Source organism: Triplophysa dalaica, chromosome 14 (assembly GCF_015846415.1).
Source record: "Triplophysa dalaica isolate WHDGS20190420 chromosome 14, ASM1584641v1, whole genome shotgun sequence".
NCBI classification, from domain to species: Eukaryota; Metazoa; Chordata; class Actinopteri; order Cypriniformes; family Nemacheilidae; genus Triplophysa; species Triplophysa dalaica.
This window is the reverse complement of record NC_079555.1, coordinates 2778122-2804644: the sequence shown is the minus strand read 5'-3', so window position 1 is coordinate 2804644 and position 26523 is coordinate 2778122. Positions and strand designations below refer to the sequence as shown.

The 26523-nt window shown below is 39.3% G+C and overlaps 1 protein-coding gene across 4 annotated transcripts; it reads left to right on the top strand.

Moving 5' to 3' along the window:
* On the top strand, positions 1-26484 carry iqsec3b (IQ motif and Sec7 domain ArfGEF 3b). 4 transcript variants are annotated; one of them, XM_056766809.1, is made up of 15 exons: positions 1-664; positions 2205-2279; positions 6343-6460; positions 6669-6977; positions 7750-8405; positions 12360-12521; positions 12654-12776; positions 14187-14353; positions 15099-15238; positions 16833-16958; positions 17044-17143; positions 18430-18588; positions 18893-18982; positions 19250-19290; positions 22696-26484. In XM_056766809.1, exons 1-15 carry the CDS (start codon positions 210-212, stop codon positions 23095-23097), a joined length of 3123 nt encoding a protein of 1040 aa, XP_056622787.1. In that variant the 5' UTR covers positions 1-209; the 3' UTR covers positions 23098-26484. The 4 variants fall into 4 exon arrangements, with proteins under 4 accessions (XP_056622787.1, XP_056622785.1, XP_056622788.1 ...); XM_056766807.1 differs by having other exon boundaries at positions 7744-8405; XM_056766810.1 differs by having other exon boundaries at positions 7744-8405; positions 22713-22915.
* Positions 26485-26523: the final 39 nt, after the last annotated feature.

The window sequence follows — 26523 nt, the reverse complement described above, 5'->3', positions numbered from 1 at the left end:
TCAGCACCACCATCCCGCGCATCCCTTCATGCGCGCTCTGGGCACGGAGGTGGAGGCGGAGGCGGGGGTCTCTCGCTCTTTCGGTCTCTCTACCGGTTCAGCCATTTCAATATTAACCAGCGCGAGGGATATTTTGGGTGGCACTGCCACTGAAACATCTCACTGAAATCGCATCATTTCTTGTCGTTTTCAAGAAAGGCATCACCGGGATGTCGAGTCTGCTGGATAACCCTCTGCAGGCGGTGCTGTATCTAAAGGAGCTCACCGCCATCGTGCAGAACCAACAAAGTCTCATACAAACCCAACGCTATCGGATAGACATACTCGAGCGCCGAATGGAAGATTTAGTGCTCGAGAACCGGCAGCTACGGGACTCCAGCGGCCATCACCGGCACCCTCCCCGGTATCATCCGCCTCCGCCCCCCCGGACCTCCAGCCTGCCCCGAACGAGTCCGGCCAGCAGAGACAGATCGCCTTCCGTTCAATCGCAAACCCAGGAGCATCATTCCCCGCAGGACATGCAGCTCGTGCCCGCTGGACCCAGCAGTACAAGTCCAGAACCCATTGATCAAGATGATGAAGCTCAGGACCCCTGCTGTCGCTCCCTGGTCCCACAAACACCTGCCACCATGTGTCGAGCTGTGGGACTTCCACGAGCATCCGAGTGAGTTATTGAATAATGATGCATGTGGTTGAAAGAAAACACGAGGCGATCTAACACCATTGAATCGTCAGGACCGATAACGTTGCGCCATCAGGAGGATTACATAACAGAGAAAGTGCGATGCCCAATGTAGCCTAAATATTTTATTGCTCATTATCATTGTATGATGATGCAACGCACTTGCATTTAAAGTGTTCACTAGAAGCTGGTTTGTAAACGATTTGTACTGATAAGTGCTTGTGTGTGTGTGTGTTTTTGTAGTGAACACGAAAGAAAAATAATTGTAGTTCAACAGTCAACACATTCACTTTTTCAAACGTCCGGATCAAGAGACTTTTATGCACCTGATTAATGAAGCATTAATTTCTGTGTTCTGTGAACACTTTATTGGCAGTGACACACACAAGACATGTGTGTACTTGCTCACACACACACGGATTTGTGTGTAGTGTGGGGCTTTAAGTGACATTCCCTTAGTGCATGTGGAGTTTATCCACCAGCTGGAATCTAATCCACACTAAGAGAGAGAACGGGAGAGAGAGCTGTGTGTGTGTCTTCCATTATGACTTCTCATTTGGTTCACTTCACATCTTACGCTGCATTTGAGTACTCCCTGTGTGCGTGTGTGTGCGCGTCCCCACAAGCAAAACTAGCATGATACATCCTTCTCTGATTTGTGTGATGGTAACATTATCTTTTCCTTAAGGGTGAAAACCGCTTAGTCTTAGAGTTTCAGAGCGTGTTGTGTGTCTGTGCGTTTGTAAGGGGCTTTGTGGGAACAGATTTTGTTGTTGCACTAGAAACTCCTGCAGCTCAGCTGGTAGAGCATCATGGGTTTCATTCCAGGGATCACACATACTGTTTAAATGCGTATGTCAAAGCGTCTGTCAAAGGTAGAAAGTGTGAAATACTTGATGGCAAGTTTCAAGGCAGAATTGCCGTTATGCACTGAGCTCAGTTTGTTGATCTGACATGGTCTCACGAATGTGTGAGGTTTACGGCAGAAATATTCATTTTAGAGGTGCTGTGCTTCTTAAAGCGAGAGAAAGAGTGTTACTTTTTTTGCTTATTCAAATCAATTTTGGGGTGTAACATGTCATTTTAATTTCTGTTGATCACCTTTAAGTATCTCGCTCAAGGTCATAAAGGTTCAAACCCTTTAAGGGAAAAAAAGAAAATTCTGTCCTCGTTTTCTCAAGCTTTTTTTAAAATTTCAAACCAGTATAGTGTTCTTTTTGCTGTCGAACACAAAAGAAGACATATTTAAAGAATGCTGGTATCCGAACAACGTTGGTACCCATTCATTTCTATTGTTTGGTCACAGAACCAATGGTTATCCTCGTTGTTGGTTACCAACATTCCTGCAAATATCTTGTGCTCTGCAGAAGAAAGTGTTTTTCTACTCGTTTAACCTTCTTGATCCCAGGCCAGATTTTACATTTTCATCCGGCCACACGTCCTTCACAAATCACCAGAGGATGCATGAAATAACATGCAAGTTATTCGTTGCAATAATGATGTTTACCTCTGATCTTTATAGGAGCCAGACGGTCCTGCACCAGTTCTGCTGTCCTGCGCCTGAACCTTCAGATGGAGACTCCATAACCTGCTCCGGGTGAGGATCGCATCGTTCTTTAACTATGAGCCAATACCAGGAGAGTTTGTCTTTCTAGATGCCAAACAAAATTTACAGAGCCCGATATGGTAAAGGGAGTGTTTTGGGTGAGACTGTGGTGAATCATACCGTGGTAAACTTGTTTACTGCAGCTGTCTGCATAAGTTAAGTATTCCTCGTTGAATGGTAGTGGTTTTCTGTCTGTGGTCCCTTTGTTCTCAGCCTGAGGCGTTCTGGGTGATGGGATTCAAGCTAGCGGAGTGTAAGTGCGTGTGTGCTTTTGAGAGAAATAGAGTTGGTTTATGCTGCAGGTAGAGTTTAACCCTGGATTGTCCTCTGTGTGCCTGGAAAACGTTCAGTATGGATCAGACCCGTCAATCAGGTGGACAGAGGAGTGTGTGTGAATGTGCCAACAATTTGTTATTTGTTGGGGTTCAAAATAAACAGTTATTGAGCAAGTGCATAAAAACCTTACCTAGTTTCACAACGATATGCTTATAATAATGATTTATAACTTGAGCTTTTGGGAACGATTTCAAATGCCAGTTTGCCGTCATTTGATTTCAACACACGTACGGATAAATGCACATAGTAACCTACAATTTTATGTTTTAAACCGAGATGAGGATACAGATAGCTTTAAAACTCACAGAAGACTCTCAACCTCGCCACTTTTGGTGAAGATCGTCTTTCAGTTTTGCTTTTCTTGTGATTTTTAGGGAAAGACAAACGCGAGGGAAATGAAAAGGGGGGGAAATAAGAAGCAAGATTTATTCGCGATGTGTTTCACACCTGGTTCTGGTGGAACTAAATAGATTTTGTCTAAGATGAATCGCTGTACTGTATCCTCATTTTTTTCTCACTCACTTCGGATAAACGCGTCTGCTGAATTTAAATGGATTTAAAATGTAGAGTTCATTTGCAAAAACAGCTGACTCAAAAATCATGTTTTTTATTGTGCATTTTAAATAATATCACTTAAACTGCAATTGGGTTGTTTTGATTAAGTAATAATCACACGACACATTCAAAACATAACACAATTAAAAACTTGATATTTGAATTTTTTGCAAATAAGCACTGTTACTGTAAATGCGGTAAAGTTTAGGGAATTCATATTGCATTTCAGAGCATTTCTTTGCAGTGGTTGCGAGGTTGTTCTGGTGGTTGCTAGGTTATAAGTAACAGGCCCACCCCAAAGTCTCCGGTACTGTATGTACTGCGCCCAAGATTTGGGATAGGTCCTCTTACGAGTCCTTGAGCATTGAGTGGTTGCTAAGGTATTCTAGCTTGTTGCTAGGTAGTTATTTCCTCAGGATCTGTATGTCTCTGGATTTGGATTTGAACAGACCTTTAGCACAACAGTAAATATGATGAGTTTAAATTAACACAGTTTAATTGATAAACAGAAAGATGAATACTCAAATAAGTTAAAGTGACAGTGATTATTTTATTTACTCAAACTTGTGTCACACAAACCTATATGACTTTCTTCCTTCTGCTGAACACAAAAGAAGATACTTCCATTGTATGAACACAAGACTTCAGAGAGACTTCTCCCAATGTGTTAAAAACCCCACGAGGGTGAATAAATGATTTGTGAGGGGCTTTGCAGGAGAGAAACGATAAAAGAAAAATCAAGACAGGCACGACGCTGGAGTATTTCTCGTTTCACACCTGGACCGTTGGCAGAAAGCTTATTTATTTAAGCCTCATCACAAGAAATGACATCAAACTCCCTTCTGCCTGCATCATTTCGCTGGTCTTCTTATATCACTTCTCATGTCACAGTCAGGGGTTCGAGACGGTTGATGCTGTAGAGCTTTCATTTGGATTTGGTCCTGAACCCCCACGGATCAATGGTGTAGCCACCTCCTAATGATTCATACAGAGCGTCTTAATAGGATCTGTGTGATGCTCTTCAGGTTGTGCATCCTGAGCCTCAGAGGCAGGCAGGAACACTGTGCTCCAAATGTATGAGTGCACGCAGGGTTTAAGTGCTCTTTACTCCAGGGTAGCAGCTAATGTGCTGACAGTGGATGGAGTCAGCAGCGTGCGCTGTAAAGCCGTGTCTACGCTCAGACGGATGCTGGAGGATAAGGAAATGGGATGGAGATGTGTTGTTAAGCAGAACAAACACGCACTATACCACACGTCTCATGATTTAAACATCTGTTCGGCGCTCGCAGACGTTTTTTTTGCGAATTCAACACAACGCTGTACATGACAAAGCCATTTTGTGCTTATGTAAGTGTGTGTGTTGGTGTTACCCTTTAGAGATTTGGGTTGATTTCATCTTTGGTTTGGGTTTCTTTTTTAAATGAAATAATTTCTACTTTTCTTCCGTTTCTTTTTTTGTATCACAGAACAGCTAAAACAGCTTTAGTTGCAGGTAAAATGTTATTTTAATGTTTTAATAATGGTTACTTTATTTTTAAGGGAAAAAAAGATAATAATACTGTAGAATAAGATGTTTTTCATTAATATCAGTTTGCTAACATGAACAAACTTGAGCAATATTTTTACAGAATTTAATCATCTTTCCTAATGTTATTTCATATTATTACATGCCTCATTGAAATGATTGATTCTGATTGGCCAGTCGCGACATTTGCAGGTTCGTTATTACCAGATAACAACTCTCAAAACTAATAACACACGGCAACCTCTCAAGACTTATAACACGGATGCGGCAAAACGTTTTGACATGTTTTTTTGACTCATGAAATAGTCTTTTAATAACATGACATTATATTTACAAATGATTCAACCAAATTGCCTGTTCGTGACATTTGAACATCTTTTTTTACAGCTTTTACTCACAGAAAGTCTGCATTCAGTAAAAATGAGCTAATACAATATTCTAAATTCACATTTCATGTCTATTTTTTCTCATGTGGCAAGTAGCCGTGTGATAAGCGGGATAATGTACAAGCAGCCTGCTGTTATCGTAAAATTAGCCCCTACAGTGTGATCACACTGTCAAGGATTATTTCTGGGACACAACCGGCTGCCTTGTACATTATCCCTTACTTAACACTGGTGTTTGTGTCTGTTCATTGTGCATTTATTTTAATAATGCTTGATTTTAAAAGTGTATTAGTAAATGTCGAAATCAATATTACTAAATGATGTAGAAGTATTGTTCATTGTTAGCTCATGTTAATGAAATAGAACTCTGCGAAAAATCTCCAAAATTATTATTTATATTATTTTATTTGAATATATATATACATACAAACATACAAAAATACGATAAAAGTATGTGTACACTATATAAACACAGCCGCAAAAAAGTTCAGAGGCCATTTCAAAATTATTTTCAGTTTTTCTCAATTTACTTTTTATAGGTATGTGTTTAGGTAAAATGACAATTTTTGTGACCACTACTAACAATATTTCTCCCAAATTTCAAACAAAAAGATTTTTTCTAATTGCAATTATTTACAGAAAATGAAAACTGGAGAAACAGGTCAAAATAACTGAAAATATGTTCTGTGGTTTTCTAATATTTGTACATGTATTTAGAAAAAGTTCAAAAACACTTTTTTTGTGATAACCTGGATTTCTATCACAGTTTTCATGTGTCTTGTCATGCTGTCAGTCTTTCACATTGCTGTCGGATGACTTTATGTCACGCCTGAGGTTTGACTCTGTTGTCAGACACTGGACTGAATGCCTTAAATACATGTTGATTACTTAAAAATGTGGAATGCTCTGCTATATTTATACATTTTAGGTAATTTCCCTATTTTATTACAGTAAATAGGAGATCAGATTTTATTTCAGTAAATAGAGATCCGATTTATTCAGTAATATTGATCAATTTATTCAGTAAATAAAATAATGTTTCTAAAATCAATTTAATGCCTACTTAGAAGCTTCAGGTGATCACCTCATTTATCTTGAAGGCTGCACTGCATTTTAAATGCGTGAAGCCGCGGCGTGCAGTAATTAAACAGAGTTCATTAGCTGTGAATGCACTTTGGTTTCTGATCACTCAAGATTAAAAGACAGTGAATCTGGGTCAGTCACTGCTCACATGTGTCTTTTGAAACTACAGCTCGACTCCTGCTGCAAGAGAGGAAGAGAGAGCTGAGAAAAAACCCACCGAGTCTGATGTCGCTCCCTGCTCACATCCTCCAGAATACGAGCGCTCACCTGATCTCAAACAAAAACAGGTAAGACCTCAACACACGAGCGTTTGTGCAGGAACATAAGGATATTAATAGTATGAAAGCATGAGCATATTTTATAAACTAATCTCAACGTCTCCATACTCCATAGCAGGTGCAAAATAAATAAATGTAATCTTTCTTTGTGACGGTGTCTGAAAACAAATTTGGTATGACACAAATACAATGCTTTTTTCCATGTGTCTCTATACAGATAGAGGAGTTGGAGCAGAAGTATGGCGGTCCTCTCATTTCCCGGCGTGCGGCCTGTAAGATCCAGACTGCTTTTCGTCAGTACCAGCTGAGTAAAAACTTCCAGAAGATTCGGAACTCGGTTCTGGAGAGCGGGATTCCACGACGGATGTCGGTGCGCAGGGTCCGGGTTCAGAGGGACGGGTTTTCTGCTGAACGTTCTCTGATGGAGGGCTGCTCGCTCATGGGCATTCCTCTCACACACTCAACGTCACTGCCGGTGGGCACGACGGCTACACTCACACACCTGGAAGACACGTTCACTGAACAGGTGCTCTTACTGTAGCTCTTACTTTTATTCTGTTTCTAAAATTGTTCCATTACGTTGTTTTCTTGTTCTCTTTATTGTGATATATCATCTTCTATTCTGCTCTTCTGGTCTATTCTATTCTATTTTATTTTTAATTCTGTTTTGTTTTTCTATTTTATTTAATTTGATTATTTTTGTAGTTTTGCTATATATGTTTTCTGGGATTTTGTTTATCTAATCTTCTATTCTGGTCTATTCTATTACATTTTATTACATTTTTTAATTCTGTTCAGTTTGCCCGTTTCATCGCATCAGATCCCATTCCATTCTTCTCTTATAGCTCTTTTCTTGTTCTTCTTTTCTGGTCTATCCTATTTTATTGCATTTTATTTATTTATTATATTTGTATTTTGTTCTGTTTCATTTTGGAGGTTCTGTTCTGTTATATTCTATTTTATTGTTTTTATTATTAATTCTGTTCCGTTTTGCTGTTTCATCGCATCGATCCCATCGCAATTAATTCTATTCTCTATTCTTGTGTCTATTCTTCTCTTATAGCTCTTTGCTTGTTCTTCTATTCTGGTCTATTTAATTGTATTTTATTAATTCTTATTCTTCTTTTCCTATTATATTTTATTTTATCTGGTTATTTTGTTCTGTTCTTTTTTTAGTCTGTTCTTTTTGTTTATATTCTGTTTCATTTTGCTGTTCAATTTTTTCTGTTCTGCTCTTTTTTGCTGTATTCTACTTCATTCAATTCTATTCACTTTGACTTTCTTCCTGCTAGGTGCAGTCATTAGCAAGGTCCATCGATGAAGCTTTAAGCAGCTGGAGTCTGGTACGAGACGGCGAGTCAGAGAAGTCCTCTGCGATCCCTCCCTCTGGGTCTCATCCTGAGGGGCTTCTGATGGAATCGTCCACCCAACAGGAGGCCACTCACAGCGGCTGTGTGGAGAACATTCCCCGCAGCGCCAGTAAACTTATGATGGCTTTCAGGGACGTGACCGTTCAAATTGACAACCGTAACTTTCGCCTGTCCTCATCCATGCTGGAGTCGGTATCCCTGGGTAACGGCGTATCCAAGGAGACTAGCTCAGAAGCCCAAAGAGGAGGACAGAACGCAGGCCTGTCGGAAACATCAGTCACTGCCGAATCTGAGTTTCTAGCGCCATCAACCGGCGAGGATGAGAAGGAAAAACAGCAACCAGCCGTATCGGATGTAGCGGGCAGAGGGGCGGGGCAGGAGAGGAAATCAACCAGTCAGATTGCGTCTGAGATGGCGGAAAACAGTTCAGAACCTGTTAGTAGCAGCAGCACCTCGACGTCGGCATGTGAGACAATGATTCTGTCTTTACCCCGTCCACACTGCCAGGACACGCCCTGCGGCACCCTCTCGACGGATATTGTCCGCAAACGTCTCTACCGTATTGGACTCAACCTCTTCAACGTGTGAGTACAAGATTAAAGGTCAACACTTTCTGCTTCCAGCAGTGTGTCAGCTGAAACATCTTCAGAAGTGTTTCTCAACCAGAGGGCTGTGACCTATTAAGGCTGCCTAAAGATGACTTAAAAGTTTTTAAAGAGTACATAACTAGCAATTTTTAAGCTCCAACTTTGTTTATGTAGTGTCCAACAACAAGTTTATGTACATAGGTGTAAAAACACGATTATTTAGAAATAATATTCTTACCTTACTTCTTGAGTAACTCTCAAATGATTCGTTTCGCGATTCATCTGTCTAATCCCCTCCCTTCCACTAGTCTAGTTTGATGTGATTGGTCAGATGGTCTAGTCTGATGTGATTGGTCAGATGGTGTAGTCTGCTGTGATTGGTCTACCGTGAATGAGGCTCACGAGCTACAGTGTTTGGAGGAGAAGAGTGAAGTTTTCGCAGGCAGTTCTAGCAAAACATAGACGGGACTATATGTAGTGACGTAAATCCGCGGCGGTTCGCGAATCGGACTAGGGACGACTCATTTGGGTGATTCAGAGTCGACTCCCTTTTTTTTAAAACCAATAACCTTGTTATTCATTCACCTTCAGATTTATGACTAGGCAGACTGCTTACTTTCAAACACGCCAACATTACACACTGAATTAAATGTCATTTTCATGATCTCATGTTATGTACTCTTTGAAATAAAACATAAAAATCAGCTAAAACAAGTACAAATTGTGTAAAGGATTGGTTAATTTTATAATGAATACACATATTTCGAGATATGCCAAGACCTACAATACAGATATGAGGTTGGGTTTAATGTAACAATAGTAATTATCTACAGGTTTTGGGCATTTTCTGGAGAAAAAATGTGTTGCAATGAAGCTGGGATGCTGTGCATGGTTGCCACGGCAGCCGCTTGAGTGGTTCTTAGCTTGTTGCTATGCGGTCACCGGTGTCTTTTTGTGGGAGTGATTTTTACTCTGCAAAAAATGACTTTCTAACTTAGTAATTTTGTTTTGTTTTCCAGTACAAATGTCTATTTTACAACATGAGCAACATGAGCCTAAGTCTCGTTTTTAGACAAGTTTCTGCACATAACAAACACAAAAATGTGCCAATGTGGTAATAAAAATAATCTTGAAATTAGTGACTAAGTAAAAGGTTAACCTTAATTCAATATTATTTTTATTACCCAATTTGGCAGATTTATTTTTGCTTGTTATAAGTAGAAATTCACTGAAATCTCTTTATTTTCATAGGTCATTTTGCTCATCAAGAAAATCGTCTGGATTAAGAAAAATTGACATTTCTATTAGAAACAAAACAAAAATACCAAATAAGAACCTCATTCTTGAACTGTAGGCCATTGATGGGTTGTTTGCTAGGATGTTCCAAGATGTTGCCATGTAGTTGCTTACTGGCCCGTGTCAAAAGAGCCCACCCCTAAGTCTGTATGAAATTCTGGTCCCTAGATAAGGTCAGGTTTATCATGTAAAGCATCTGGCGGAACAGAATTAACACAAAATGTACATCAATCTAAGGTCTGTAGCACAGTGTAGGATAGCAAACATGTCATAGTTTAATACTTGGACTTAATATTTTGTTTAAAGCTGTAACTCTTGTAAAGCTTGCCAAACACTATCAGCTTAATTTAACACAATGGAAGACAATGGCAAACGCTCACCACAAGCAAATGTGAGTAGCGCTTTTCTTGCAGACGTACAGTACCACAAATTTATTAGTGAAAAGAGCTTTTTTGCCTTGTCTGCTTGCCAGTGACTGAATAGCTGAGTGTTCTTTCATTCAGTTTACTGACATATGCACGCACACACAAATGCCTACACATTACACGCATATGCATCATTTCTATATGATTCTTCCTTAGGCATGCATGTAAGACTCTCAACACTCCATTTTGCCTGTATAGCATCTCAGACAAAGCAGTGCGCACACACACACACACACTCGCACACACACATGCATGCACACGCGATCCTCGCAGTCTTCGGAGTGTATCAACACTCAATTGAAACCACAGATCAGATTTACTTTGACGTGCTTGACTTGAGTAGCACCACTGTTGCTGTGGTTACCAGGTGATCTACACACACACACACACACGGTTTCACTCACGCTGTGTTAAAAAGAGACAATCTGCTTCATAAAAGCTTCCTGTGATGATGTGTGTGTACATTCTGAGCACGTTTTATTCTTCGCATTTCATTACGTGTGATGTGTATGTGATACAACGTGTATGTGCAATGTAGTGTGTATCTGTAACGTGTGTGTGTTTGCCAGTATATAAGGTCATACGGTGTGGAATTGTTCAGTGTGCCGAAAATGATGCACATGGCACAGTGATGTAATCTTTAGGAAACAAGATAGAGAAATATAATCTCTATAAGCTTTATAATACATCATATCTATAGAGGGACTTTAAAAAACGCATTGCAAATTATATTTGCAAATTGTTTTATATTAGTGGATGTAAAAATTGTGACAACGTAAATGTCAATCAGGATCTAAAGCCTTTGGGAGAAATTGTAAAAAGCCATGAGTCCTTCGGATATGTCCTGGACCTGCCCAAATGTCTTGTTAAATATAATTTCATAAAATGTATATTGATCTGCATGTAAATGAGCTTTGTTATGATTGATATGATGATTGAACCTTTTTGCATTTGCATGAATTGAGAAACAGCTCTCTTGAAATTCAGTCAGTTATTCATTTAGGCTTTTGAAAAAGTAAAGCAGAAATTGTACGACATCAAGTCTAGACTTGTGGGTGGTCAACACGGCGTAATATTTACAACATCAGTAGTGCATTTTCATTATAAAATGTATGAAAATGTGTGCATAAAAGTTTGACCTGCAGTTGCATACAGGGCGAATATATAAGTCTAGACTGGTGTGTTATATAAATGACATCAGGATTTATTCTATTTTAATAATCATAGAAATAATGTTGAACTGTTATTGGTGTCTCTCTGTACTGTCTGTTGATATCTCTGCAATTTAGGCAGGCGTAATTGAAGAGAACATGATCACAGGAACATTGCAGTGGGGTTGTGGGTGGGCTGTCGAGACAGATGTTGCTGCGCATGCGTGTACAGCTGACATATGCGTCACTCGAACACAATGCCAACAATATGTTAACTGATGTGAAAATAACTATCCGTCTCTGAATTTTGAGGCCATGAATGATTCCGTGGTCACACTAGACTTTGAGCATGCCAAATTCGTTGGGACAGTGCTGCAAAAATGGGCAGGAGCGATTCCTCCATCATTCGCATTTCTGCAGCGAGAGGTCAAGTTTTGATCTTTAATAGGGAGGCTCAGAGATGACGTATTTGTGTATGCAAACCCTGGAAGCGAGATGGCATTTTAGGACTTCAGGTCCATCGCTCCAAAGTCTATGGGGTTTTTTATGGGTTTTTGGTAAATCGCCCGAAACAAGGTCTGTAGTCAAAACCTCTAAATACTTTCACGTTTTATTCTATGACATAAAACACACCAATAATAACACGCTTGTGATTTTTTTAAAGCCTTATTGTGTCATAGCCTGATAACTGTCAAAAGAAATCAAAGTTTAAACAAAGTTACTTTTCTACATGAATGTGCCACCGCACAAATTAAGTATATGTTTAAAAGTTGTTTTGTATATTTCATGTACTAAGTACTGAGTATTTCAGTTCACTTTTTAGTTAATAAAAGTCTTTAATGTGCACAATAAAGTGCTTAAATAAACGTTTTTTTTGTAAGGGTAGACAATGGTCTAAAAACCTTTTTCCATTTCTTTGCGACCTTTCCCTTTAAACATTACCAAAATGAAATCATACTTTTATCATTGTATTAAAATTATCAGTGTTATTGTTTTCTTTTCAAATGAAAAATACATTTTTAAAGCATTTACCCACAACATTCATGCGTTATCTTAATAGAATCGTTATCTTTCTGTAGAAATCCAGACAAAGGCAATCAGTTCCTGATATCCAGGGGCTTCATTCCAGACACCGCCATAGGTGTAGCCCACTTCCTGTTACAGAGGAAGGGCTTGAGCCGACAGATGATTGGAGAGTTTCTGGGTAACAGCAAGAGACAATTCAACAGAGATGTCTTAGAGTGAGTTACAGGATAAGTCTACATACAGCTCTCTAGATTTTTCCACACACAATAATAAGAAATGTAATAAAGATATTTTTGATGAAAAAGAACTTGTAATTCCTGTTTTATTGTGTTGTGTTGTTGCGTTAGCTGTGTGGTGGATGAGATGGATTTCTCAATGCTGGAGTTGGATGAAGCACTGAGGAAGTTTCAGTCTCATGTGCGAGTTCAGGGCGAAGCTCAGAAAGTCGAGAGGCTCATCGAAGCTTTCAGGTGAGAATCTCAAACAAAAGCCTGCAAACTGCCAGATTAATTATCGACATTTTTGTCCACGGCAGAACAAATGTGTGTTCTGATTTATTATGTCTTTTAGAGAGACCACTTCACACGTTTTTTCCCAATGAACTGCTACTATCATAACGTTATTTTAATATGAATTTCTATGTGTAATTCATTTCTTCATTAATTCAATAAATTTTCATTTTAAAGCTTCCATGGTTTTTTCTCTCTCTATAATACTAAACAGCCGCAGGAAAAATTGAGAGAAACATTCCAAATGTTTATTTAATCAGGATTTCTAGAATTATTGTGCTCATTGCAGTCAAACCTCAGGAGTGAAATAAAGTCATGCGACAGCAATGTGAAAGACTGATGACTTGATAAGACGCATAAAAACTCTGATAAATAAAGTAAAATTTATCTAAAAAACAAGTAAAATGTTTTATACTTTGATGAAGACAAACAAAACACACACACACACACACATATATATGTAATGTAATATACTGTATATTATATTATATAAATAGCAGTTTTTTAAATGTATTAATCAAAAGGTAAAACTGATGAAAGGAATATGTTTTTATTCTTTCAAAAAAGCTCAAAACTCTTAAGGGCTCTCATTTTGATCCCATCTGAGCTATTTCTGAACTGATGGATGGCATACGGATGTAATAGACAGACAGCTTTTACAGCGTTATGGATGTGATATTTTCAGTCAAAACTTGAAATATGAATTCAGAGAATGTATTTATTAACAATATATTGAATTATATATTATATTTTAATATATTTCCTATTGACTAATGACTAAAATATCAATCTATGCATGAGTTTTCTGGTTTAAAAGAGGAAAAACATTCTGTGAAATCATGTGCAAACCAGAAGCAATAATGCCCGACAAATGGAGAAGGGGTTGCTTTTTATAGAACATCAAATATTGAATATAGTTTATATTTCATGTGCCCATTTATGAGGAAAATGTACCGTTATTGATGTGGCAATTCACTTACACTCCTAAAAATGAAGGTGCTTCACAGGACGCCATAGAAGAACCATTTTTGGTTCTACAAAGAACCATTCAGTCAAAGGTTGTTTAAAGAATCATCCCTTCCTTACGTTTTTATAATCTGTATGTATAATTTTTCGCCATTAAGACAAACAGGTTCTTCTATGGCTTTGTGAAATACCTTTACTTTTAAGAGTGTACCAGACTTTGAGAAATTAAACACAGATTTCTTTTGAAGATACGTTAAGATGTTAAGAGAGACTACACATGGGTATTCCACGTTTATTAAAATCAAGTTTTCACCAAAGTTGACATTTACATGGAATTGCCCAGTCGTCTTGTGTTGCGACACACCTTGCTGTTTTCTCATCACCTTGTCTCCTTTTTCCTTTCAGTCAGAGGTACTGTATGTGTAACCCTGACGTGGTTCAACAGTTTCATAACCCAGACACCATCTTTATCTTGGCCTTCGCTATCGTACTGCTGAACACTGACATGTACAGTCCCAACATCAAACCAGAGCGCAAGATGCTGTTAGAAGACTTCATACGTAACCTCCGAGGTGAGCCAGCTGTCCTCATAATCCAAAAGTGAGGAAAACCTGACAAACCCTGTTTTGGGGACGTCCTCATTTGTAGAAAAAAGTGAAAATTAAATCAAGTATATTTTAGCTAAATAAACACATATAATATGTGCGATCATGGACTCTTCATTAAACTGGAGTTGTTTGGTGTTTTGATGACACACGCTGAAGATTTTAGTTAAAATCTTGACAAATTATTAATCTTTCCATCTCCATAAATTTGCATTATTATCATATCAAAAGAGGAATTCAGATAATCTCCGAGGAGCGTAGGCAGGGAGAGTGCGTGTAGTGTTTTGGACGGCTTCCTGGTCTCTGATCAAACAGTTTTTGATCTGTTGCCGACTCTCTGCCGCTATGACAAACACACACTGCACACACTGCACACGCTGTGCGAGAGGTTCTTTAAAGTCAAGAGCAAAGCCAGGGCTACACGGTTATCAGTCAAACACTGGTGGATGACAGACCTGTTTCACACGGCCTCATGAATCTTTACTTTAGACACACAATCTGTCACTTCAATGCTTACAGTGACGTTTTTGATTTTTGATGTACATCGTTCTTGTTTCAAAAGAACGGCCATTGCTGTCACAGAGCCCAACTGGAAACGCTCATGCAAATATACCTGTCACTTTGGGATTATGCATTTGTTTTCTACTATACGCAATACAGTTAAACTGGAAGCATCTTCTCAGTTTAATGCATGCCGTTATTATTCTTTTAGGGGTGGATGATGGGGCGGACATTCCCCGTGAGATGCTGGCTGGGATTTACGAGCGGATCCAGCAGAGGGAACTACGTTCCAATGAGGATCACGTGACGTATGTTACCAGGGTGGAGCAGAGCATTCTGGGAATGAAAACAGTGAGTCAGTTCTCTGCGAATTAAACACAAAGGTCAGATAAATGTGAAGAATGCATCATTTGGTTGACTTTGATTTGAAAAGGTGATTGGAGACAGCGAGATTGACAACGCGCTGGCCCAAAGTTAACTTCTGGTCTGTGTTTGGTTATGATATTAAATGAATTTTATATTTCATTTATAGCCTATTCATATTAATTTATATGATTTTATTGTTTATTAAAATACATACTAAACAGTTATAGATTCTTTGCGGAGGTCTACCGGAAGTTAAGTTTGGGCAATATAACGGTTATTAATGTTGTTGCTACTGAAAGCGTCTATATGTCGGTTTTTAGGACGGTTTTTAGAAATACAAATCTAGTTCCAAAGTAAAAATATCCAATAAAAACAAAACAAAAAGAGAACCGTTTTTGAAATGGTGTGCCCATGACATCATACTGTTGGCATGAGACAGAGTGAAGAACAGCATGATTGCTTCACAGGAAGTAAACACGGGTTCCATGTGTAAGATTGAAATCTGAAATAAAGTTCTTCAACTGACCCAAAAAGCATTTCCAGAAGCATTTTCTCAAGTTTTGCTAACATTAATGAAAAATAAAACACTTTGCCGACGGGAACAGCGAGTGATATTCACATCGGAGTCTGTGTTTGTTCATTTATTTTGCGCTATGAAGATTTCATCCCCTAAACTGCTCATTACTTTGAGGATGTAATTTTAGATTTCAGAACACCTCCGCATGAAATATTAAAGAGGTAGTTCACCCAAAACGACAACAATCTTGCGGTGATCATGTCATTCAAACCTTTATGACGTCTTTTCATGGAACACAAAGTGAGAAATGTAGAAGAATGTCTGTCTTTTTCCTTCGATAAGTGCTATAACCTGTTGTCCTTCTGCGTGATTCCTGCGGGAATGTTACAGGACTTCTCCAGGAATGTTCTTTTACATAAACCACATAGTTGCATTTGTGTAATTCCATAGTTTCCTATTATATCAACAAAGACTGCAAATTTGATGTCATTTGAATATGCAAATGAGCCTAGAGAGTTGAATTGGATGGAAGGATTTTAGCAATGATATAAATTTTGGTTTCATCATTGGGGTTTTGGTTCCTCGCCAGCGGGTCGTGTTGACTTTCTCACCGGGAGACTGCTATTTTTTTGTTTGCTAAATTCCATTAACATTATTTATTGCCTTTTTCTGTGTTTTCTCTTCTCCTGTAAAGCTGCTTTGAAACAATACACATTGTAAAAAGCGCAATATAAATAAACAAATATTCAATTGAATTGAATTTCCATCACACAGAGCTATAGTTGGCTCTCAGAATATAACATGCGAGTCTTTTGTTCAGAACCTCACAGCCACTTTCATTGTTTGTCAAAGAGCAACATGAGCATCCGTTTGTGTTCCATGATGAAAGAAGGTAATACAGATCTGGAAAGACATGAGGGAATTAAAGAATGGCAGAACTTTTCATTTTCTTTTTTCTTCCACATCTTTCTTGTTTTCATTTCCTCTCCTGATAAGGGAAGCTTTGCCCTGCTGGTGTCTGAATTGAAATCATTCAATATTTGATCTCTCCGTCTCTTTCAGATACTGTCGGTCCCTCACCGCAGGCTCGTGTGCTGCAGTCGTCTCTACGAGGTCACAGACGTCAACAAACCGCAGAAACAAGCATCGCATCAGAGGGAAGTCTTTCTCTTCAATGATCTCATAGTGGTGAGAGAGACACACGCATGTGCATGAACTGTCACGTGTGGACGCACACAGCTGAATATAAGCGCTTCTGTCTCTGTGATGTTAGATACTGAAGCTGTGTCCTAAGAAGAAGAGTACAGCCACATATACATTCTGCAAAGCCATGGGCTTACTGGGGATGCAGTTCCATCTGTTTGAGAATGAGTGTAAGAACTTACGCACACGGACACACACATGCACGCAGACAGAAATACACACAAGTTCACAAAAAAACAAGCAAAGGTATACACAAGCACGCAAACAAACACTAGCAAACACACTCGCACTTGTACGCAAACACACATACTTGCAAACACTCGCACACTTGCACACAAACACACTCACTCGCACAGAAACACACACACACTTGCACGCAAACACACTCACACTCGCACTTGTACGCAAACACACACACTTGCAAACACTCGCAGAAACACACACACTCGCACGCAAACACACACTTGTATGCAAACACACACTCACATGCAAACACACTCGCACACTTGCACACAAACACACTCACTCGCACAGAAACACACACACACTTGCACGCAAACTCGCACTCAAACACACACACTCGCATGAGCACACACTTGCACGGAAGGACACACTCGCATACTTGCATGCAAACACACACACTCGCACACAAACACACGCAGACTTGCACACAAACACACACACACACTTGCACGCAAACTCGCACTCAAACACACACACTCGCATGAGAACACACTCGCACGCAAGGACACACTTGCATACTTGCACGCAAACACACACACTCGCACGCAAACACACGCAGTCTTGCACACAAACATACACACTGGCACGCAAACACACAATTGCACGCAAACACACACACACACTCGCACGCAAACACACACACACACTCGCACGCAAACACACTCGCACACTTGCACGCAAAAACACACATTCGCATGCAAACACACACACTCGCACACAAACACACATTCGCACACAAACACACTCACTCACAAACACACACTCGCACGCAAACACACACTCATACTTGCACACAAACTCGCACACAAACACACACACACTATCACGCAAACACACACTTGCAAACAAACTCGCACGCAAACACACACAATCTCACACTTGCACGCAAACATGCACACTCGCACTCAAACACACACACTTGCATGCAAACACACACTTGCTTGCAAACACACTCACACACTTTCACGCAAACGCACACACTCACACTCAAAAACACACACTCGCATGCAAACACACTCGGACGCAAACATACTCGCGCACGCAAACACACTCGCACGAAAACACACACCCACTCAACCTGACTCACACACACCCTGACTCACACGTCACACACTATACAATAATAAACACTTCATGAACATCCATGACAGTTAAAAAGTAAAGTGTGCAGTGTCAGTCTTTGTAATGTTTGCGTGTGTGTGTTTTTTTTCAGATTATCCTCATGGAATTACGATATTGTCTCCGTTCTCCTCGGAGAAGAAGCAGGTGGTGAGTTTCTGTTCTCAGAGCGCCGACGAGCTGCTCAAGTTCATAGAGGACCTGAGAGAGAGCATCGCTGAGGTGGCCGAGATGGAGCAGATTCGCATCGAGTGTGAGTCTAGTTCTGAACCTTTAATTCTCTTTGAAGATTTTCTCTTTTACTGTAAGCACCTCTAGTCATATAAATCAGATTTTCTCCAACCAAATATCAATATAACCTACAAATAATATACATGACAGTGAATAGTGTCGGTACTTAAGGAAGTAGAAATAACACATGTAAAAGTTCAAATTATTTTGAGCATTTCCTTATTTTGAAGTAAAGTTTAGTTGAAAGGGTTTTCTCTGTGATGTGATGTCACTGCTGTAGGGAATGTTCTGCCCTGATTAAAGTGAATTCTTTATTTGCATCTCAGGGGAACTAGAAAGACAACAAGTTGTGAGAAATCAGACCAAGAAGAACGGAACACAGCTAGACATCCACGCCGGACCGAGTTCTGCTTCAGGTACTCACACAAACACTGAGGTTTGCTTTAATATCTTCATGAGGACTTGCCATTGACTTGAACTGTTTTCTTTTGTATTGACCTGATGGATTTTTCTATCCCTTTCCCCTAACAACACCAGTAAACCAGAAATCTGCATTTTTAGCATGTCAAATTGTGTATGTAGATGGATCTCAGGTTTTATTATCTTCGTGGGGACCTACCTGAATCCACATTCACACTACACAAAGCAAGAAGACTGTTTTTGATTATGCGTTTGCATTGCAGGTGATGACTTCTATGACAAAACAGGAAGCAGCACAGTAGAGGTTTGTATCAGTTTAAACACGAATGGGGGAATTCACTAAGAATAAAACCCTTCACATGCTGTCTGTCTTCAACTGCCTCATTCACTGTAATGAACAGAGACCCCCCCCCCAAATCTGTGCTGGGCACAATTCCTAATCTTGTAGGTCGGTTTAAAGTGCTTCATGAGAGTTTTGGAGAATGCAATAGACGGCCGTCATCTGACATATTTCACAGCATCGCTTCATGCCGGCACCTGAATGGGCACTTTGGAAAACTGAAGTATACTTGAGTACACGCTGTGTTCGGATATGTGCCCAATTAAACCACTCCTCTATAGTATTCTGTATAATCGCATGCTGTTTGCAGGAGGGTACTTTATAACATTTTTTGCACTTGGTAAATGCCATTTTTTTTTTTTATATGCATTAAAGGGAAGTGAAGAGAAGGACATTTAAAGATAGTACAGCATTATTTCAATCGCTGATTTTTTCTCCTGATAATAGTGAATTTCCCCTTGGGATGCAACGATACCAATTTTTAAAGACCGAATGCGAGTACCGATATTTTTTTCCAGGTGCTCACCGATACCGATAACTAGAACCGATGCCTGTATAATGTACATTTATGTTAAAAAACCAGTACTGGTAAAACTGGTCTACTCAAATTTAAGTATTATTTTTAAACAAAGTTAAAAAAAATTATGATAAGTAGCACATTTTTACTAGCACATTTACTTCAGTTTGCAAAAGTAAACAATACATTCTGTGGTCGAATAATTCAAAATTCAAGGGGGGTGGTCTGGGAACATGTGAGTGTATTATAACTTGTCAACCAGACTTGTATTTTGACAGGACCCCACAGAGAGCGTTTGTTTAAGTTAACCGGACTTTTATTTTTACGGATCGCCGCAAATGGTGTTTGTTTATGTGTTTGTGTCCTCGTACAGTGAAACGGTGGCTCTGAAAGCTTCACAACCACAATGCGGTCAGGTTCAGTACACGCAACCGCAACACACTTTCACAAACAGTCATGCAAAACAAGCAGAATACATATTTAAACAGTATCTGAATATTTCGTTAGATGTTACGTTAGCTGTTAGCACTTCACATAATAGATTTCCAAAATTTCGTGCCATTCCATGTTGTACAGCAAATTCAGTTTTTATGCCTGTATTCCTCGATTCCGTCCGTGTTTTCCGCTTTGTGGAAATCATAGGTCTCTATGTATGTCACGTGAGGTATCAGTCATCGGTATCGGTGTGTCATTACGACTACAAGTACGTGAGCTTGGTATCGGGCCGATACTGGTATCGGTGCATCCCTTACTCCCCCCAAGAATGTTTAAATAACATGTGCATGTGTTTGTGTTGTGAAGGGTGGTGAGGGCATTTTTTTCGTGTGTGTGTGTTTTATTGTATATTTAGTTGTTATTGCTGTCTCCTTGCAGAGATAACCTCACACTCCCGTCCTTTACCCCCTGACCCCTAAGTGTGTCCCCTCGGTTCATCAGAGTCGAGACGCCTGCCCTCGGTGTCTTTGCCATCACACACTGCCACCCTTGTGCAAATAAATAACAACTCCACCACAACCCCCCGTCCTTCATAATCTATAATCTATCGCCTCTTATTGTAGCGTTTGCTGTGTTTATAACTCTACATACAGCTGCTGTTGTATTGGGGTGAGATTTTGAAAACTCTTCTTATGAGACGTTTTGTAATTGATGTAGCAGACATGTCGCAGTAATAAGTGACTTCACACATATGGCGTTTGCTCTAAATTTAACAGGATTTATCCGTATGGAAGCCATGCGGGAACAGAAGCTGCTATTGAAATCCTGGCACATTTGACCTGGAGACGTGCCCAAACCTTAGATCATGTTGGTGGAATATATTTTGCACTTGTATGATGTGTGAACAGAAATGATCTGATGGCAAACATCAAGCCTTACAGCATCTTTAACATTGTGAGACAAATATACAGCCAGAAAAAAATGAAGAGGCCATTTTAAAATCAGTTTTTCAGATGACTGTTATAGGTATGCGTTTAGGCAAAATTATAATTTTACTAAAATTATCTCACATTTAATCAATGTGCAGAAAACTAAAGCTGGTGAAATAGGTGAAATAACATAAAAGATGCTCTGTGTTTTTCAAGACCTCAAATACTGCAAAGAAAACAAGTTCAGAATCAAGTTAAGCAACACAATATTAATATTGTATTTGTACATGAATTTTGGAAAAGCAGTTTTCAAGCGTCTTGTCTTGGCCACAATGCATCTAGAAATGCTGATTAAATGAAAATGTGGCTGTATATTAGTGTTTTAGTTATTCGTTGAGATACACCGATTTGACAGGTTTAGGCAGTGAGAGAATCTTTGAATAAAATATCTGAGAAAATACATCAGGCAAAAAACTGAGGTGTTTGATATCCTTTTTAAGACATTTTTTGTCAATACAAAACACCATTGGCGATGGTTTTTTTTTGCAGTTGAATTGATTTACTCCTGTTGTTAATAAAGAGAAGAGAGAAAAGCAAACAGCTCAGAGCTGACGATACTCTGAAGACATGAGAAACATCAGTGTGTTTACAGGGTATGACACACACACGTCTATAAGTCACAAGGTGTAAATTAGCCATCGAGTTTAACCCCTTAAAGATAGACAAAAATATAACACTTATTGTCAGCACAGTACTAAATGAAATGCATATCTGCTCATTATTCATATCACGATCATCAAAGCCGGAAATTATGTTTAATGATGATTAATGTTACAAAATCACAAGTGAAATCATCATTAACGTATAACTCATTTATCTCCTAATACCTAATACAGAATATTAATTTCCTAATTAACAACGCTTTTACTACAGGTCCTGTGTATATAATTTAGCAGCATCTAGTGGTGAGGTCGTGAATTGCAACCAACGGCTCCCATCTCCCTTTTGAAGACACAGATTTATGATGTCGTCACGTTTTCGCTTCTTTGCCGAAGGAGATTTACGAAATGTGCTATTTGTCCGTTTAGGGCTACTGTAGATACTACATGGTAAATCAATGTAAGGAGACCTGCGGCGTATGTACTGTAGATAGAAATAGCTCATTCTAAGATTAAAAAATGTAGTGTCTTTTACACCTCCGCGGACATAGTTATGTATATTATATTGTATTTCTCTCAATAGATCGTCCAAAAAGATCCCCAGCCCCAATATACAGAAGTTGCTAAATGTGTGAAGCACTTATTGTGACCAAGTTTTCACCCACAGCAGCTGCGCTGTGCATACGACGGCATTGTAAGTCGTGGTGCCGTGGTTTGCCGCCTGCATGCTGTGTGCATGGCCTTGTCGTGTTTTTCCGCACCAGAGGGCCGTGAGAGTGCAGCAGGCCAGGCTGATAACGCTTCCTGCTTCTGGCTGTTTCTAAACTAGGTGTCAATTCACAACAGGCTCCAAACGTACCAACTCAGCTCTCCTCTGGCCCCACCCAGCGCTCAGCAACAGCTGGCCGTCCTGCCTAGCCCCGGCTCCGCCCTCACCATCTCCCCAGACACCCTCATCCAGTGTCAGCAGATCGTCAAGGTGATCGTCGTCGACGCCGCCGGGCGCGGCCACGTGGAGGCGTTCCTCAGCCACAACCCCGCCCACCGCCTCATCCAGTCGGCCGTCTCCACGCCCACCAGGTCGCGGGAGGGCGGCACGCAGCAGCCGCCCCTCCCACCGCCACCGCCTCCTTATCATCACCCGCATCAGTTTTGCCCTCCCACCCCTCCGCCGCCGCGCCACCTGCTGAGCCAGCGCAGGTACTCCAGCGGGACACGCAGCCTGGTTTGAGTGCGCGTTTAAAAGATGCTTCCGTGAGAATTTACTCACCCTCTGGGTTTTACAAACCCTTGTGGTGTAAGGAATATTCTTTGAGGTCCACGAGAAAAAAACAGCCTACAGGTTTGGAACATCGTGAGGGCTAGTGAAGAATGGCAGCGTTTTCGTTTTGGCTCAATGAATCCTTAACCAAACTGCACGAACACGAAATAGCACAAACAGCCCATTGTGAAGTACCTGTCAAAAGACACTCAAGTTAAACTCTTACTGTAGGTCCTCATGGCTTTAAAAGTGAATCTATAGAGTGAGTAGATCTAGAGTATGTTTAGAAGGGTTTCTTGCATCTTGTTTTGAGTGTTTATCGTTTCCTCTTATGATGTGTTTATATAATTTGAGGTCAAATGTCTTGTGCCCCTTGTTGGATTCAGATTTGCATATTTTGAGGAGTATAAAAAGTGCCGTTGTGAAATTTTGTGTAACTACACACCAACGTAAAAATAACACAGTTAAGTAAACTTATTGTATTTTGGATGGGCTATATGCACGCGTTACTTCCGTGTTTCACGGGAAGAACCCTCTGCAGTTTCCGGTTGGGGAGACTTAAAGTAGAGAGAATTTGGAAACTGAGCAAAATTGTGAAATATTTGCTGTTCTACTGTATTTGAAATGATACTAACATTTCATTATAACATTCAAAATGGTAGAATGTCACTTCGACACAGGCCTACCACCAACAGCATCTGCTAAATTTTCTCTCTTTTAAAGATCAGGTAGTTTCTGCCAATCTCATATTAATCTTGAGTACCTATACAGTATTATTGCATACGTCGTATTTTCTAAGAGTATTTAAGAGAGATACGATTAAGTATACGATTATTTCCGGAAAAGACGAGCTGCTGGAGGTGTGCAGGGAAGATGGAAACATAGCACGAGCACACAACACATCATCGCATTAATCCCTTCCATTTGTTTACATTATACACGTACGCGCCGATTGCCAACAAAACTATCACTTAGTTTGTCCAGCATCTTTTAGCATTGGGACCGCACCATCTATCAGTTTCAAACCATCTCCAAATCCAGCGTTATATCCACCGTCTAAATAATAATAACTGAAATGCTGTGAACAAACAAACACACCTCAACTGCAGCTGCAGGTTTACAGCGCAGCCAATCGTGGTGCAGCGCAGCCAATCTTGATGGTAGGCTGTTCTCGCTTTGCTTTTCTGAGAGAATTGCCCAATAAAAGGAACAGGATCCAGGTTACGAAACAGGGATCCAGACTTATAAAAATCTTTCTGAAACAAGTTGAAGTGTCCTGGTGGAGTGCATCAAGCACAGAAATACTATGTCCAACTCGTTTTTTAACAAATTGACCATGTCAATCATGAAAGCCAGCATGTTTAACATTGTAAAGAAATCAGAATGCATGAAACAGTGTTAAATCCCCCAGTGAAGTTAAAGTCTCCCCAACCTGAATCTGCTTAGATTTCTTTGTGTGAATTGTGAAAGTAACGTGTGCATATAGCCCATTGACATGTGTCGACAAAAATCACCCTCGTGCACATGCGTTGAATCTAAAGCCCAAATCCAGTTTGCATGTTTATAAATTGCACCTCGCAGCATTCTGGGAAAAAAGTAACCCCTGACCTCAAACAAACTCCATTTAAGTTCATGATTTAAAGACTTTAATTTCGCCATTAAATGATTTGTCACTGCCAAAATGGCCCTAACTGGTGCCTTGCCACTACTTCAACTCAAAGTTCTTCAGTTAAAAACTGAATTTGAGTAAAGAAGTTCTGTAGCAGCAGATAAGCTGTACTGAAATAATCAATGTCACATGCAGGACAGAACCAATTAACTTCTAAAGATATCTGTCATGTGATTGGTTATCAAACAATTTGGGGGAGTTTTTTTTTTGCTTTTGCAGTATTGCCTAGTCATCAAATTGTTTTGTCATTTTAAACAACACTCTTAAAAGCTACAACAACATTGACAACTGATGTAACAATATTAATTTATTTGAAACAATGTAACAATATTAATTTATTTCAATCAGAAATGTATCATTTTCATATATTTCTACATGTTCATTCTGCTGAACTTTTAAGCGTTGTGTAATGTTAATGATTTATTAATGATGGCTTTAAAGGAAAACTACAAACATCTTCCAATTTAGAATCTGTTGATGTGAATTAGAAGATTATTATTATTATTTTTATTTTGAAGATTATAACATACATCAATGAAAATCTTTCCAAATTGTATTTTCACTTGACACGTGTGTTATTCTATTCCTTTCTTCGTGTCAATAAAAAAGGAATATTTATTTTATTAGAAAGTCACACAGATGTGAAGGCACTGATGTAATGATGTGTCAGGAGTCAGATCGTGTCATATCCAGCTGTTTATTGAGTGTCGACTCAGTAGCGTGTAACTGTGATTCAGCCTGGTGCTCAGGTAGCGTCATGTGATACCAGGTGCACATCCAACCTCGGAGAAAATATTAAATGTTATATATATACATATATACTACAGGCTATGACTGAGAAATTGTATATTTTTTAAGCTCGTCACTTTAATATTGTTTAAATTATCTCAGAAAATTTAGGAATTATGTATTTGCAACTTAGAAGTCATGTTTTGTGTATTGCATGTCACAACGGTTTCATATGTTCATGTGCAGATATTTAATTAAGAGTATATTTCAGATGCTAATATTTATGTTACTATTTTAATTTGGTTTGTTTTGAATCACAATAGCTAGTTTTCATTTTGCATATTGTTTTTCAAGGCATTATTTAAAATGATGTCATTCTGTGCTTGGACACAGATACTACAGAAAAGCAGCAAAAAATGTATTTATAAATCTATTTATTCGTGAAGTAGGATGATCGAAAGCTTTACTGTAAGGTTTGCACAGCCGTGTGTATTCAATAGGGTACGACTGATATCCTCTCCGTCATGTGTTCAAGAACATTACACATTCACCGAACACACTCCAAAAACATTTCATTTCTTTACTGGAAAGTTGTTGACCTTCACTGCTTTTTTTCTGGAAAAACTTTCATTAACTCCAAAAAACTCTAAGATCCATTTGGCTTAGTTTCAGTCTCATCATTCTCAACGCAAATTCTTCTTCAAAATCTATTTCACACAACACAACCCAGGAGGAATGAATGTGTCTGAATTCATCATTCACTTTTGACTGGGGTCAATGTGACCTTGATGAAGGTCAAAGCAATGGTCCAATCTCACAGGTTTTTACAATCTATATTTGTATTGAGCACTATTATAAAGTTTTATATAGCATAAAGATACTTGATACGCTCATATTCATATCCTGTACAGTAAATGCAATTTCACAATAGCTGAATCATTAAACGTGAAGACAAGGAAAACAAATGGTGTTTGTGTTTCTGTTCTTTAAAGAAAAAA